General features: G+C 40.8%; 1 protein-coding gene across 2 annotated transcripts in view; it reads left to right on the forward strand.

The window, feature by feature from the left end:
• TUBGCP5 (tubulin gamma complex associated protein 5) overlaps positions 1-14879 on the forward strand; it is a 119307-nt gene that overhangs the window by 77167 nt on the left and 27261 nt on the right. For both annotated transcript variants that reach the window (XM_021680469.2, XM_044918445.1), the window contains exons 11-15: positions 2693-2895; positions 4175-4290; positions 6254-6522; positions 7463-7658; positions 8282-8470. In XM_021680469.2, the coding sequence (XP_021536144.1) occupies positions 2693-2895; positions 4175-4290; positions 6254-6522; positions 7463-7658; positions 8282-8470 (973 nt within the window). The remainder of the gene's footprint in view (positions 1-2692; positions 2896-4174; positions 4291-6253; positions 6523-7462; positions 7659-8281; positions 8471-14879) is intronic.

The raw sequence follows: 14879 nt of genomic DNA on the forward strand, positions 1-14879 counted from the left end.
CAGATTAGGGAAATTCTCATCTATGATTTGCTCAAATATATTTTCTAGACCTCTGTCTCTCCCCCGCCTCAGGGAGCCCAATAATTCTGACATGGAGCGTTTCATTGTGTCAATCTCTCTCAGTCTGATCTCTTGGACTTAAACTGTTTTTCCTATGCCTCCTCGGTTTCGTTCTTTTCTGTCATCTTATCCTCTAGCCCACTAATTCATTCTTCTGCCTCATTTACCCTGGCAGTCAGAGTATCCAGTTTAGACTGCATTTCACTCGTAGCATTTTTAAGTTCGGCCTGATTAGATCTCATTTCTGCACTTAGAGATTCTATATTGTTGCTAATATTTTTCTCAAGCCTAGATACTGACTTCATAATTGTTACTCTGAAGTCAATTTCTGACATCTTGTTTATATCCATATCCATTAGTTCTGTGACAGCGGCCTATAGTCTCTGATCCTTTTCTTCTTTAGGGGTTCCTCTTCTTAGTCATTCTGTTGGGGGCTGGTTGAGGGAATGTATGGAGTCCAAAGTATTAACCACGACGCAAGCAAGATGCACCTGTTTTATAGGGACCTTAGGGTTGTCGTCCTCTTGTTCTTCCAGGCTGTCTTCTGGTGGAGGGGCTTGCCGCACTGTTACTCAGACAACCCTGCTTAGGCAGAGTTGCCCTGCCCCCTCTTGGGGGGTAGAAGGGGCCTCAGTGAAAACTGGTTTTGGGGGGATGTTGTTCTCTGGCGGCTCTTCCTGGAGGCTTTCCATGTCTCTTCCAAGAGTCAGAGCAGAAGTGACCACATCCAAACCTCTGTCTAAGAACAGAGAAATCGCAGTCTGACCTTCACTGAGCTCTGCAGGCCACACTGTCTCCGTTTCTGTCTGCACTGCTAAAAACCACAGCCTCTCCAGTTGTGCACCCCACAGCGACACTCCCAGCAGTGGAACCCAGAGCCGGCCTGTTTCTGTCCTTTTTGCTTCTAAAACTTCGGGCCACCAGGGCGCCTGGGTGGCTCAGTCGTTAAACATCTGCCTTCGGCTCAGGTCATGAACTCAGGGTCCTGGGATCGAGCCCCATATTGGGCTCCCTGCTCGGCGGGAAGCCTGCTTCTCCTTTTCCCACTTCCCCTGCTTGTGTTCCTGCTCTCGCTGTGTCTTTCTCTGTCAAGTAAATAAATAAAATCTCTAAATAAATAAATAAATAAAACTTCGGGCCACCCCCAGTCCACGTGCAAGCACCCGCAGCTTCTGGATCCTGTCTGGGGGCTGCACTAAAGTCCTTTCCCCGCCTCTATCGGTCTCCAAGTCTGTGCCTTGTCCCCAGTGCAGGATGCTTTTGTGCTCCGGTGTTATATCATGTTCCCAGCACCAGCTTATGGCGGCTCCCTCCCCCTTCTGTTTATCTTCCGATATCTGCACGCAGAATCACAGCTCCCAGCTTCTTACCTCTAGACCGTGGGAGATATTTCTGTTTGTAGAGATCTAGATTTATATTCTTACATCTCAGGCTGATTTCATGGGTGGTCAGAATGGTTTGGTAGATATCCAGCTAAATTCAGGGGACTGTTTGATAAAGGGTCCCCTACCTCTCGCCATCTTTTCCCATCCCTATAGCATAAATTCTTAATGGAATTCCTAGGTTAAAGAGTATGTGATGGCATGTGTGACTTTGATAAATATTGCTACATGGTTCTCCATAGAGAATAGTTGCCAGCAATGTATATGAATACCTGTTTCCTCACACACTTGCCAACAGTATGTTATCAACACTGTGTTATCAAACAGGTATAAAATGGTAACCAGTGTCACCTTCTGCCTGCCCTCTACTATCATTTTCAACTACTACAAAAAAACAGTACCCAGAAGTCCCGGGTTCCCATCACCCAACTTCCCCCAATAATTCCCACCTTAACATAATTATATTATGTTATCCAAACTAGGAAATTGACATTGGCACAATACATTAATTGATCTGCAGACCTGACATGAGTTTCACCAGTTTTGCAGGTACTTGCTATTTTATGGGGAGAGGAATAATATCTTCGTGTATAATTACACTTTATCACATGTGTATATTTGTATATTCACTTCCATCTTCAGGATACAGAGTTCTGCCATCCCCATGAAAAAACTTGTTTTTGCTCCCCTTTGTAGTAACCACCCCCTCACTAATAGAGTAGCCCACTGAAGTCTGTTTTTTATTTGCCGGGTGTAGTTTTAATTTGTTTTCTTTTATAATTGAGGTCAAGTATCTCTATATGTTTAAGAATCACTTTTATTTCCTTTCTGCTTAACTGTCAGTTCTTTTATACATTATTTGTCTTTTGAGCTGTTTTTTCTTTCTTTAGGGAAATTAGCTCCTTATGATATGAGATTAAAACCCACCACCCTCGGGCGCCTGGGTGGCTCAGTCGTTAAGCGTCTGCCTTCGGCTCAGGTCGTGATCCCGGGGTCCTGGGATCAAGCCCCGCACCGGGCTCCTTGCTCCGCGAGAAGCCTGCTTCTCCCTCTCGTGCTCCCCCTGCTTGTGTTCCCTCTCTCGCTGTGTCTCTCTCTGTCAAATAAATAAAATCTTAAAAAAAAAACAAAACAAAACCCACCACCCTCCAGTTTGCCATGTCTTTCCATAAGTGACTTAGCATTTATATCACATTCTCGATGCAGATACTCTTCCTTGCTAATGACTTTGATTTCTTAATATTTTGCAGACACCACGATAACTCTTGCCATAGTGGTGGACAAGTTGTCACCTCGACTGGCTCAGCTCAAAGTTCTGCATAAAGTATTTAGTACTGGAGTAGCAGAAGTTCCACCCGACACTCGAAATGTTGTTCGGGCATCTCACCTACTCAACACACTGTACAAGGCCATTCTTGAATATGACAATGTTGGAGAAGCCTCTGAGCAGACGGTATGTAAGACCTTTGTCCTAAGTTGTATGACTCCATTCTGTTCAGCCAAAGGAGTGGTAGATAGCCTGTTATAGCTCTTTGTAAAATAGTGCTTAAATCACACTGTGTCAGACAGGTGTTCAGAGTTTTTAAATTAGCTTCTAAATTCAAGGCTACAGGAAACTGGCTTCTTGGCTTTAATCACAGAGATCATGGGGAGGATGCAGCAAGGACAAAGCAAAACATAAAAGCAAGATGTGAAAAATACCTAGCTGACTTCTATAGATATTTGCAGTAACTCTTTTTTCAATAAAAATACAAATCTATTATATAAGGTATCTAGAGTAGTCAAATTCATAGAAACAGAAAATAGAATGGTGCTGCCACAGACTGGGAAAAGGAGAAAAGGGAAGATGTTTAATAGGTACAGTTTCAGTTTCGCAGCATAATGCCAGAGATCTGTTTTCACAACAATATAAATATACTTAACACTACTGAATTGTACACTTAAAAATGCTTAAGATAGTATATTTTTGTGTTACTTTTTTTTTGCCACAATTTAAAAAAGTAACAAGAGACTAGAATCTAGAGACTAGAATCTAGAAAGCTGCATATTTGTTTGGATACACATTTTGGGTGTGTTCCCTAGTTTGTTGATGTAACTTTGTTTTCTCACCATTTTGGTACTGCATTTCAGTATAAAACAGGTTGATTTCTTTCAGCTATGCAGTTTTTTTCCTACCGGGAACTATAGAATGAAATCATTTCCTCATTCTTAATGGACAATTTGTTAATAGCATGCTTTAGATAGGATAGCTGAACCTCAGTTTCAACTATCTAGCTTAGAACTCTTGTCCCTCTTTAACTTTCACTCTCAAGAGAGTCCTTGTATGGACTACAGACAATGTGGTCATCTCATATTTAGGTGAGTTTTCATAAGGATTGTATAGAGTATGTTTGGGATTTTTAATTTCTTTTTGTCAAAAAACAGAAATCCGATCATTTTTTAAAAGGTGTTTCAGACGGGCGCCTGGGTGGCTCAGTTGGTTAAACATCTCACTTGATTTTGGCTCGTGTCATAACCTCAGGGTTGTGAGACCAAGCCCCCCTGTCAGGCTCCATACGCATGGAGCCCTGCTTAATATTCTCTCTCCCTCTCTGTACCCCCTGCCTCGTGCACATGCTCTCTCTCTTTCTCTCTCTTAAAAAAAAAAAAAAAGTTTATCAGAAATGTTTAAACCTCATTTTATCCAGAGACAAGGGAGTTCCGAGAATTGACTATGCACACTCTGTCCTCAGGTCTCGCTGCTGTTCTCTCTCTGGGTGGAAACAGTGCGACCCTACCTGCAGATTGTGGATGAGTGGATCGTGCATGGGCACCTCTGTGACTGCGCTAGGGAGTTCATCATCCAGAGGTTGGGTCCCACACACATATTGGGAAATATGGGGCACTGCTTGTACCTCTTTTCTCTCACTGGAAAATCATGTACTTTTGTTAGTTCAGGTGATACTGAGGGAGACCAGTGTGAGTGACAAAGCTGTGTTTTTACCGTAAACAAGTTATTTTGCATTTTTATAGGGGATGTCAGGTACCAAAAAAATAATGTTTCCAAATTTTATTATGTCAGTTTACAGCTTTTCCTAGCAAATTCTGTTTTTTAAATGGTAGTGTGTTTATGTTTGGCTGGTACTATAAAAGGCACATTGCTTCCCATAAAATGAATTTAGGTGATATCAAATGGCTTCAACTAATTCCCATTATAAATTATCAATAGGATGAAAGATATGAAAATATTATAGAATATTCCTCTAGGGGCGCCTGGGTGGCTCAGTCATTAAGCGTCTGCCTTCGGCTCAGGTCATGATCCCAGAGTCATAGGATCAAGCCCCGCATCGGGCTCCCTGCTCGGCGGGAGGCCTGCTTCTCCCTCTCCCACTCCCCCTGCTTGTGTTCCCTCTCTCTCGCTGTGTCTCTCTCTGTCAAATAAATAAATAAAATCCTTAAAAAAAAAATTCCTCTAATAGATTTATTTCTCCAAATTAGCTAGGTTTTTTTTATTAATGTTCTTAGTATAATATTTAATAAAACAATTAGGGAAAATCATAATTCACTTATTATGATTTCCCCTTCAGTTAACTGATTTTTCTGAACAGAATCATACAAACTGCAACGTAGAACTCTCTTAACTCGGTTTTAAATTATGCAGTCTGTTTAGATGTATGGTTTTTCTGGATAGCTATCCATTTAACTCATCAGAAAGGAGAACATTAAGTCCTTATAGCTCTGAAAAGGTAACCCTGTTTACACAGTGCTCATATAAATTAGCAGGCCTTCTCTAACTTAATCATGTCTGTCGTTATATTGTTTTTCATTGATCTTGCGTGATAATTTTTGTGAAAATGGGATTCTGGTTATTCTTAAAGGGTGTTGAGTGAGGGGCGCCTTGGTGGCTCAGTCATTAAGCGTCTGCCTTCGGCTCAGGTCATGATCCCAGGGTCCTGGGATCGAGCCCCGCATCGGGCTCCGCAGGGAGCCTGCTTCTCCCTCTCGCGCTCCCCCTGCTTGTGTTCCCTCTCTCGCTGTGTCTCTCTCTGTCAAATAAATAAATAAAATCTTAAAAAAAAAAAGTGATGAGTGACCATTGTTTCATTGTTAAAAGCAGTTCAGTTAAGAATTTATGTGGAGGGACGCCTGGATGGCTCAGTTGGTTAAGCGTCTGCCTTCGGCTCAGGTCATGATCCCAGGGTCCTGGGATTGAGTCCCGAGTCTGGCTCTCTGCTCAGCAGGGAGCCTGCTTCTCCCTCTGCCTGCTGCTCCCCCTGCTTGTGCTCGCTCTCTCTCTGACAAATAAATGAAATCTTAAAAAAAAAAAAACTGTGAGGGCCACCTGGGTGGCTCAGTCTGTCAAGTGTCCAACTCTTGATTTCAGCTCAGGTCTTGATCTCGGGAACTTGAGTTCAAGCCCCATGTTGGGCTGGACATACTGGATGTGGAGCCTACATTAAAAAAAAATAATCTATATAGAAAAGAAGATGCGGAAGTCTGGAGATTACTTTTATAGGAAATGGCAAATAGGTAAATTTTTATTCTGCCTCTAAAGAGAATCAAAGTAATCATATTTTGTTTAATTCCAATTCGAAACTTCCTACTTAGTTAAATTTTACCTGTGCCATTCAGAGTATTTCTCCACTTTTCTGTGTTAAACTGAAGTCAAATAAAACCTCTGCCCCATTTTGCCTGAAGATTGCTTCATTTTACTAATAATTGATATTACTGTGTTTTGGAATGTCTGGACAACATGCCTAAGCTAGAACAGATATATATATTGTTTTTACGGCAGAAAAGTTGAAATTTAAAATTCTTTTGAATCTCTATAGAAACAAAAATGTTCCAGTAAATCACAGAGACTTTTGGTATGCAACTTATACACTATACAGCGTATCGGAAAAGACAGAAAATGAAGAAAAAATGAGTGATAATGCTAGTGCAAGTTCTGGCAGTGACCAGGGGCCCTCCAGCAGGCAGCATACCATGGTGTCCTTCCTCAAACCTGTCCTTAAGCAGATAATTATGGCTGGCAAGTCAATGCAGCTGCTGAAGAACCTGCAGTGTGTGGAGAGCACCACATCCCAGGACACAGCCAGAGGTAGCAGGTTCCTTCTTCATGTATCCTTCAGCATTCAGGCAACTGTTCTCTCTTTACTCTTGTCATCCTGAGACAGATAGTAATTATTTTGTAGTTTGAAAATTATCAAAGCCTTTTATTTTTGTGGAAATTATCACCTTGATCAAATTACTGCTCCTGATTGAAAAGATTGTCCTCACTGGAAACTTTTAGCACTGTGTTTCAAAGGTAGTGATAGCGGTGATAATAAGTTCCACATGCTTTTTCTTTTGTCTTGATTCCTTAGAACTAGTCCTTTAAAAAATAATTTCCTGGCATTTCTTAATGCAGTGCAGCATTTAGCTGTTGAGGACCATAAGTATAAACCCTGGTAGATAGGAATTTGTTGGTTTAGCAATTCAGACTTGATCATAGATTTTGAGAAAAATCTTGATATGATTTATGCCCTTTTTTGATAAAATTTAAGTAATATACTTCAAGTTTTATCAACTGACTAAAAAGACTTGAAAGGTATATATGTGACCTTAATTATTTGTTTGTAAACAATGTTACATTACTTTGTGTTATTTTATTTAAATAATACTTTCACTTTGCGGAATATTTCCTTTTTGACTGAATAATAAAATGTAATGAGTTTCCAGGGCCACTATCAGAAGTGTTTTCCCCAGTGAAATGTGGTATCCACTATGGTGATAACTTTTAAGCATCCTGCTTACGGTATTACTCCGTTCAGAAAAAATTAGCTTATACTTTGAATGTTTATGAACTTGACAGTTGTCTAACTGGATATAAAATTATTTAGTTGTACTGTACTATAGAAGTAAAGAAACAGGGATAGACTCTCATAGGCCAAAGGAAAAATACCAGGCTATATTAAGATAAAACTACTTAATATTTCTTGATGTTACTTACTATTATTTACCAGAACATAGTTTACTGTACATATTTCTTTATGTTTCAGATGCAGAAAGAAAAAGCTTGTATACCCTATTTCTGGAATCTGTGCAGTCGCGTCTTCGACATGGAGATCCCACTGCACAGGTCCTCACTGAGCAGCAGGTGACCAAAGAGAACCTAATTAAGATGCAGTCCATTGCTGAAAGGCATCTTGAACTGGATGATGTTCATGATCCACTCCTGGCAATTAACTTTGCAAGGTGATACATACCTGCAAGATTTTGGATGATTGAAATAGCAGAATCTGTGCAGTTACTATTTAGTAACCGTTTATTTTTGCCAGGTAGGGCTTTCCACCCTTAAAAATAAAAACCTTTGTAGTTTATCCTTTCTAATGAATGCAAGAAGACATTGCGTTCGATTTGGCCTCCTTGTTTGTTAAAACCCACAGACTTTCATGTGCTCTATATCCATTGGGAGTTGCCGTTACTCATACAGAAGATATTTCTGAAAGCCTGGGTCATGTGCAGGCATCAGTACATACACACACACGCGCGCACGCACACACACACGCACCCTGCTAAAACTGCATCTTAGCCCTTAGGCACTATGAAGTAAGTCATTAATACCCACACAGCACCGTTTGTCTAATGGCCATTATTCACTGCCTGAGGCCCAGTGGCTAAAAAGACCTACTCAGTACTTGACCCTTAAGGCAGAAGTGGCTGAAAAACTTTCATTGAATGGTATTTTGGGGGGAAGTTTCTCTCTGTAATAGGTGGTAATTTTAAGACTAAATGTAAAAATGGGACTCTGGAGTTTTGATTAAGGGAATTCTATTGACAGCAGTTCATAAAAAGAGACTCACATTTTTATCTTAAAGGTTGTATTTGGAACAGAGTGACTTTCATGAGAAGTTTGCTGGTGGAGATATATGTGTGGATAGATCATCAGAATCTGTGACCTGCCAGACTTTTGAGTTAACACTGAGATCTTGCCTCTATCTTCATATTGATAAGCAATATCTAGAGTGCTGTGGAAACCTCATGCGAACTCTAAAAAAAGATTACAGGTATAAGGGAGTAGTTTAGTTTTGGAAGTACTCAGTAGTTTATTGTACTTGAAGAAGAGTTGAAATTATCTTAAATTTGTATTTCAAGTTATTTTTTTTTTAATTTTATTATGTTAGTCACCATACAATACATCATCAGTTTTTGATGTGGTGATCCACGATCCATTGTTTTCGTATAACACCCAGTGCTCCATGCAGTACGTGCCCTCCTTAATACCCATCACTGGGCTAACCAATCCCCCTTCCCCCCTTACCCTCTAAAACCCTGTTTCTCAGAGTCCATAGTCTCTCATGGTTCATCTCTCCCTCCAATTCCCCTCCCCCATTTTTCCCTTCCTTCTCCTAGTGTCCTCCATGCTATTCCTTATGTTCCACAAATAAGTGAAACCATATGCTAATTGACTTTCTCTGCTTGACTTATTTCACTTAGCATAATCTCCTCCAGTCCCATCCATGTGGATGTAAAAGTTGGGTATTCATCCTTTCTGATGGCTGAGTAATATTCCATTGTATATATGGACCACCTCTTCTTTATCCATTCATCTGTTGAAGGGCGTCTCGGCTCTTTCCACAGTTTGGCTATTGTGGACATTGCCGCTATGAACATTGGGGTGCATATGGCCCTTTTCACTGCCTCTGTGTCTTTGGGGTAAATGCCCAGGAGTGCAATTGCTGGGTCATAGGGTAGCTCTATTTTTAAATTTTTGAGGCACCTCCACATTGTTTTCCAAAGTGGCTGTCCCAACTTGCATTCCCACCAACAGTGTAAGAGGGTTCCCCTTTCTCCACAACCTCTCCAACATTTGTTGTTTCTTGCCTTGTCCATTTTTGCCATTCTAACTGGTGTAATGTGGTATCTCAATGTGGTTTTGATATGAATTTCCCTGATGGCTAATGATGATGAACATTTTTTCATGTGTCTGCTAGCCATTTGTATGTCTTCTTCAGAGAAGTGTCTTTTCATATCTTCTGCCCACTTTTTGACTTGATTGTTTTTTGGGTGTCGAGCTTGAGAAGTTCTTTGTAGATCTTGGATACCAGCCCTTTATCTGTAGTGTCATTTGCAAATATCTTCTCCCATTGTATGGGTTGCCTCTTTGTTTTGTTGACTGTTTCCTTTGCTGTGCAGAAGCTTTTTATCTTGATGACTTCCCAAAAGTTCATTTTTGCTTTTGTTTCACTAGCTTTTGGAGGTGTATCTTGAAAGAAGTTGCTGTGGCCGATGTCAAAGAGGTTACTACCTATGTTCTCTAAGATTTTGATGGATTCCTCACATTGAGGTCTTTCATCCACTTTGAGTTTATCTTTGTGAATGGTGTTAGAGAATGGTCAAGTTTCATTCTTCTGCATGTGGCTGTCCAATTTTCCCAGCACCATTTATTGAAGAGACTGTCTTTTTTCCATTGCATGTTTTTTCCTGCTTTGTCGAAGATTATTTGACCGTAGAGTTGAGGGTCCATATCTGGGTTCTCTATTCTGTTCTGTTGGTCTATATGTCCATTTTGTGCCAGTACCATGCTGTCTTGGTGATCACAGCTTTGTAATATAGCTTGAAATCGGGCAACGTGATGCCCCCAGCTTTGTTTTTCTTTTTCAACATTTCCTTGGCAATTCGGAGTCTCTTCTGATTCCATACAAATTTTAGGATGTTTGTTCCAGCACTTTGAGGGAAAAATGTCATTGAAATTTTGATCGGGATGGCATTGAAGGTATAGATTGCTCTGGGTAGCATAGACATTTTAACAATGTTTATTCTTCCGATCCATGAGCATCGAATATTTTTCCATCTTTTTGTGTCTTCTTCAATTTCTTTCATGAGTGTTTTGTAGTTCCTAGAGTATAGATCCTTTCCCTCTTTGGTTAGGTTTATTCCGAGATATCTTATGGTTTTTGGTGCTATTGTAAGTGGAATTGTTTCTCTAATTTCTCTTTCTACAGGTGCGTTGTTAGTGTATAAGAAAGCAACTGATTTCTGTGCATTGATTTTGTATCCTGCCACATCACTGAATTGCTGTGAGTTCTAGTGATTTGGGGGTGGAGTCTTTTGGGTTTTCCACATAAAGTATCATGTCATCTGCGAAAAGCGAGAGTTTGACTACTTCTTTGCCAATTTGAATACCTTTTATTTCTTTTTGTTGTCTGATTGCTGTTGCTAGGACTTCTAGTACTATGTTGAACAATAGTGGCGAGAGTGGGCATCCTTGACGTGTTCCTGATCTTAAGGGAAAGGCTCTCAGCTTTTCCCATTGAGGATGATATTCGCTGTGGGTTTTTCATAGATGGATTTTTATGAACTTGAGGAATGTTCCCTCTATCCCTATACTCGAGAGTTTTAATCGGCAAAGGATGTTGTATTTTATCAAATGCTTTTTCTGCATCAACTGAGAGAACCATATGGTTCATCTCCCTCCTCTTATTAATGTGTTCTATCACACTGATTGATTTGCGAATGTTGAACCACCCTTGCATCCGGAGGAGAAATCCCACTTGGTCGTGGTGGATGATCCTTTTAATGTATTGTTGGATCCTATTAGCTAGAATTTTGTTGAGGATTTTGCAATCCATATTCATCAGGGATATCGGTCTGAAATTCTCCTTTTTGATGGGGTCTTTGCCTGGTTTGGGGATTAAGGTAATGCTGGCCTCATAGAATGAGTTTGGAGGTTTGCCTTCTTTTTCTATTTTTTGAAACAGCTTCAGTAGAATAGGTATTATTTCTTCTTTGAATATTTGGTAGAATTCCACAGGGAATCCATCAGACCCTGGACTCTTATTTTTTGGGAGGTTTTTGATCACTGCTTCAATCTCGTTACTGGTTATTGGCCTATTCAGGTTGTCAATTTCTTCCTGTTTCAGTCTTGGCAGCTTATAGGTTTCCAGGAAGGCCTCCATTTCATCCAGATGCTCAGTTTATTGGCATATAGTTGTTGATAATAATTTCTAATAATTGTTTCTCTTTCCTTGGTGTTAGTCATGATCTCTCCCCTTTCATTCATAATTTTATTAGTTTGGGACCTTTCTCTTTTCTTTTGGATAAGTCTGGCCAGTGGTTTATCGATCTTATTAATTCTTTCAAAGAACCAATTTCTAGTTTCGTTGATCTGATCTACTGTGTTTCTGGTTTCTAATTCATGATCTCTGCTTTAATTTTAATTATTTCTCTTCTAATGTGTGGCGTAGGCATCGTTTGTTGCTTTTTCTCGAGTTCTTTAAGGTGTAGACTTGGTGAATTTGGGATTTTTCTGTTTTTTTTGAGTCAGGCTTGGATGGCTATGTATTTCCCCTTTAGGACCGCCTTTGCAGTATCCCATAGGTTTTGGACAGATGTGTTTTGTTCTCATTGATTTCCATGAATTGTTTAAGTTCTTCTTTGATTTCCTGGTTGACTCAAACATTCTTAAGCAGAGTGGTCTTTAGCTTCCAAACGTTTGAATTTATGCCAAATTTTTTCTTGTGATTGAGTTCCAGTTTGAAAGCATTGTGGTCTGAGAATATGCAGGGGGTAATCTCAGTCTTTTGGTATCAGTTGAGACCTGATTTGTGACCCAGGGTGTGGTCTATTCTGGATAAAGTTCCATTTGCGCTTAAGAAGAATGAGTATTCTGTTGTTTTAGGGTGGAATATTCTGTAAATATCTTGAGGTCCATCTGGTCCAGTGTGTCATTCAAAGCTCTTGTTTCCTTGTTGATTTTCTGCTTAGATGATCTGTCCATTGCTGAGAGTGGAGTATGAGATCTCCTACAATTAATATATTGTTATCGATATGACTCTTTATTTTGGTTAACAGTTGGATTATATAGATGGCTGCCTCCGTGTTGGGGGCATAGATATTTACAATTGTTAGATCTTCTTGTTGGATAGACCCTTTAAGAATGATATAGTGTCCTTCTCTGTCTCTAACTACAGTCTTTAGTTTAAAATCTAATTTGTCATATAAGAAGTGCTACCCCAGCTTTCTTTTAAGGTCCACTGGCATGGAAGATGGATCTCCATCCCTTCACTTTCACTTTCACTTCACTTTCTGGATGTATCCTTAGGTTCAAAATGAGTCTCTTGTAGGCAGCATATGGATGGGTCCTGTCTTTTTATCCAATCTGCAACCCTGTGCCGTTTTATGGGAGCATTTAGGCCATTCAAGTTGAGAGTGATTATTGAAAGATGTGAATTAATTGTCATCATGTTGCCTGTGAAGACGTTGTTTTTATAGATTGTCCCTATAAATTTCTGTTGTATACCACTCTTGGGGTCTTTCTCCTTTTCTAGAACCCCCCTTAATATGTCTTACAGGGCCAGCTTAGTGGTCACATATTCTTTCAGTTTCTGCTGGTTGTGGAAGCAGTTCATCTCTCCATCCATTCTAAATGAAAGCCTTGCCGGATGAAGTATTCTTGGCTGCATGTTCTTCTCATTTAGTACCCTAAATATGTCTTGCCAGCCCTTTCTGGCTTGCCAGGTCTCTGTGGATAGGTCTGACGTTATTCTGATGTTCCTCCCTCGGTACGTAAGGAATCTCTTCCCCCTAACTGCCCTTAAGATGGTTTCCTTGGTTCTAAGATTTGCAAGTTTTACTATTACATGCTAGGGTGTTGGCTTGTTTCCCTTGATCTTGGGAGGGGTCCTCTCTGCCTCTAGGACACGAATGTTTGTTTCATTCCCCAGATTAGGGAAGTTCTCAGCTACAATTTGCTCAGATACATCTTCTAGTCCTCTCTCTCCACTCCCTCCGGGATTCCAATTATTCTGACATTGGAATGCTTCATGGGTCACTTATTTCTCTGATTCTATTTTCATGGATTCTGAGTTGTTTTTCCCTGGCCTCCTCTTTTCCCTTTTTATCTAATATATTGTCTTCCAGGTCGCTTATTCGTTCTTCTGCCTCAGTTACCCTAGCTGTTAGATTATCTAGATTGGATTGGATCTCATTGATAGCATTTTTAAGTTCTGCCAATTCAGGTTTCATTTCTGCCCTTAGAGACTCTATGTTGCCATTAATTGATTTCTCCATTCTAGCCATTGTCTTCACAATTGCTAGCCTGAATTCCATCTCCGACATCTTGGTTATATCTGCATCCATTTGTAAATCTGCAGCATAAGTCATAATCTCTGAGTCTTTTCTATTTTGGGGTTCCTCCTCCTAGTCATTCTGTTGATGGGTGTTTGAGGGAATGTATAGAGTCCAAATTCTTGTCCAGACCCCAAGCAAGATGCACCTGTTTTCTTGGGACCTTAGGGTTCCTGGCCTCTTGTTTTCCCAGCCTGTCTTCTGGGGGAGGGGCCTGCTGCGCTGTTACTCAGCCAACCCTGTTTGGGCAGAGTTGCCCTGCCCCCCGGTGGCGGAGGATGGGCTCAGCAGGAATCAGTTTTGGGGGCTTTTGTTCTCTGGCGGCTTTCCCTGGCAGCTTTCCATGTCTCTTCGTCACGTCAGAGCAGAAGAGACCATTTCCAACCCTCTGCCTCAGAGCAGAGAGATCGAAGTCTGTTCTTCAGTGAGCTCTGCAGGCCTCACTGTCTCCGTTTTTGTCCATGCTGCTATAAACAGCGTTCTGGGTTGTGCGCCCCTTCGCAACGCCCCCAGTTCCACCTCCAGGTGGGCACATCTCTGCCCTTTGTGCTTCTAAAACGGCCAGCCGCTCCCAGTTTGCCCGCGTGACCCCGCTGCTCTGGGTTTCTGCCCCGGGGGCTGCCCTAAAGTCCTTTCCCCACTGCTACTGGTCTGCAAGTCTGTGCCCCGTCCCCAGCGATCGAGAGGCTGTTGCTCAACGGCGGTGTAGGATCCCCATGGCCAGGCACCCTTCCGCTGCCGTTTGTCCTCCGATATCTGGCTGTGGAACCACAGCTCCCTACTTTGTACCTCGAAACCAACCGCCTACAATCTTCTGTTTGTGGAGATCCAGATCTTCTTACATCTCAGGCTGGTTTCCTGGGTGCTCAGAGTGGTCTGGTAGATATCCAGCTCAATTCCGGGGACCAGTTGAAATAGGGTCCCCTACTCCTCCTCCATCTTCCCTAGTCCCCCAAGTTAATTATTGTTTTTAACAGTAGGAAATGGGTATTTGGTAAACAGTTTTCTTTTGAGAGAATCAACTTACTATCAGTGTTTCACAATATTATATTGCAAAATTTAATCCTTTGTATCTGAGACTCTGTCCTGAAAGAAATACAGAAAAAGCTTGTTGTACAAAAATACCCATCAGAAAGTTTGCTGTCAGAGGGAAGAACATGAAATTACTTAGTAATGGATGACTGGTTCTTTAAATAATGGCATATCCATGTCATGTATGAATTTTATAAAGTTCATACAAATTATGTTTATCCAGAGTTTTAAATAACGTAAAATGTTCTTAAAGCTTAAATAGCAGGAGATATATATATATATATATATATATATATATATATATATATATATATA

Source organism: Neomonachus schauinslandi, chromosome 9, assembly GCF_002201575.2.
Source record: "Neomonachus schauinslandi chromosome 9, ASM220157v2, whole genome shotgun sequence".
Lineage (NCBI taxonomy): Eukaryota > Metazoa > Chordata > Mammalia > Carnivora > Phocidae > Neomonachus > Neomonachus schauinslandi.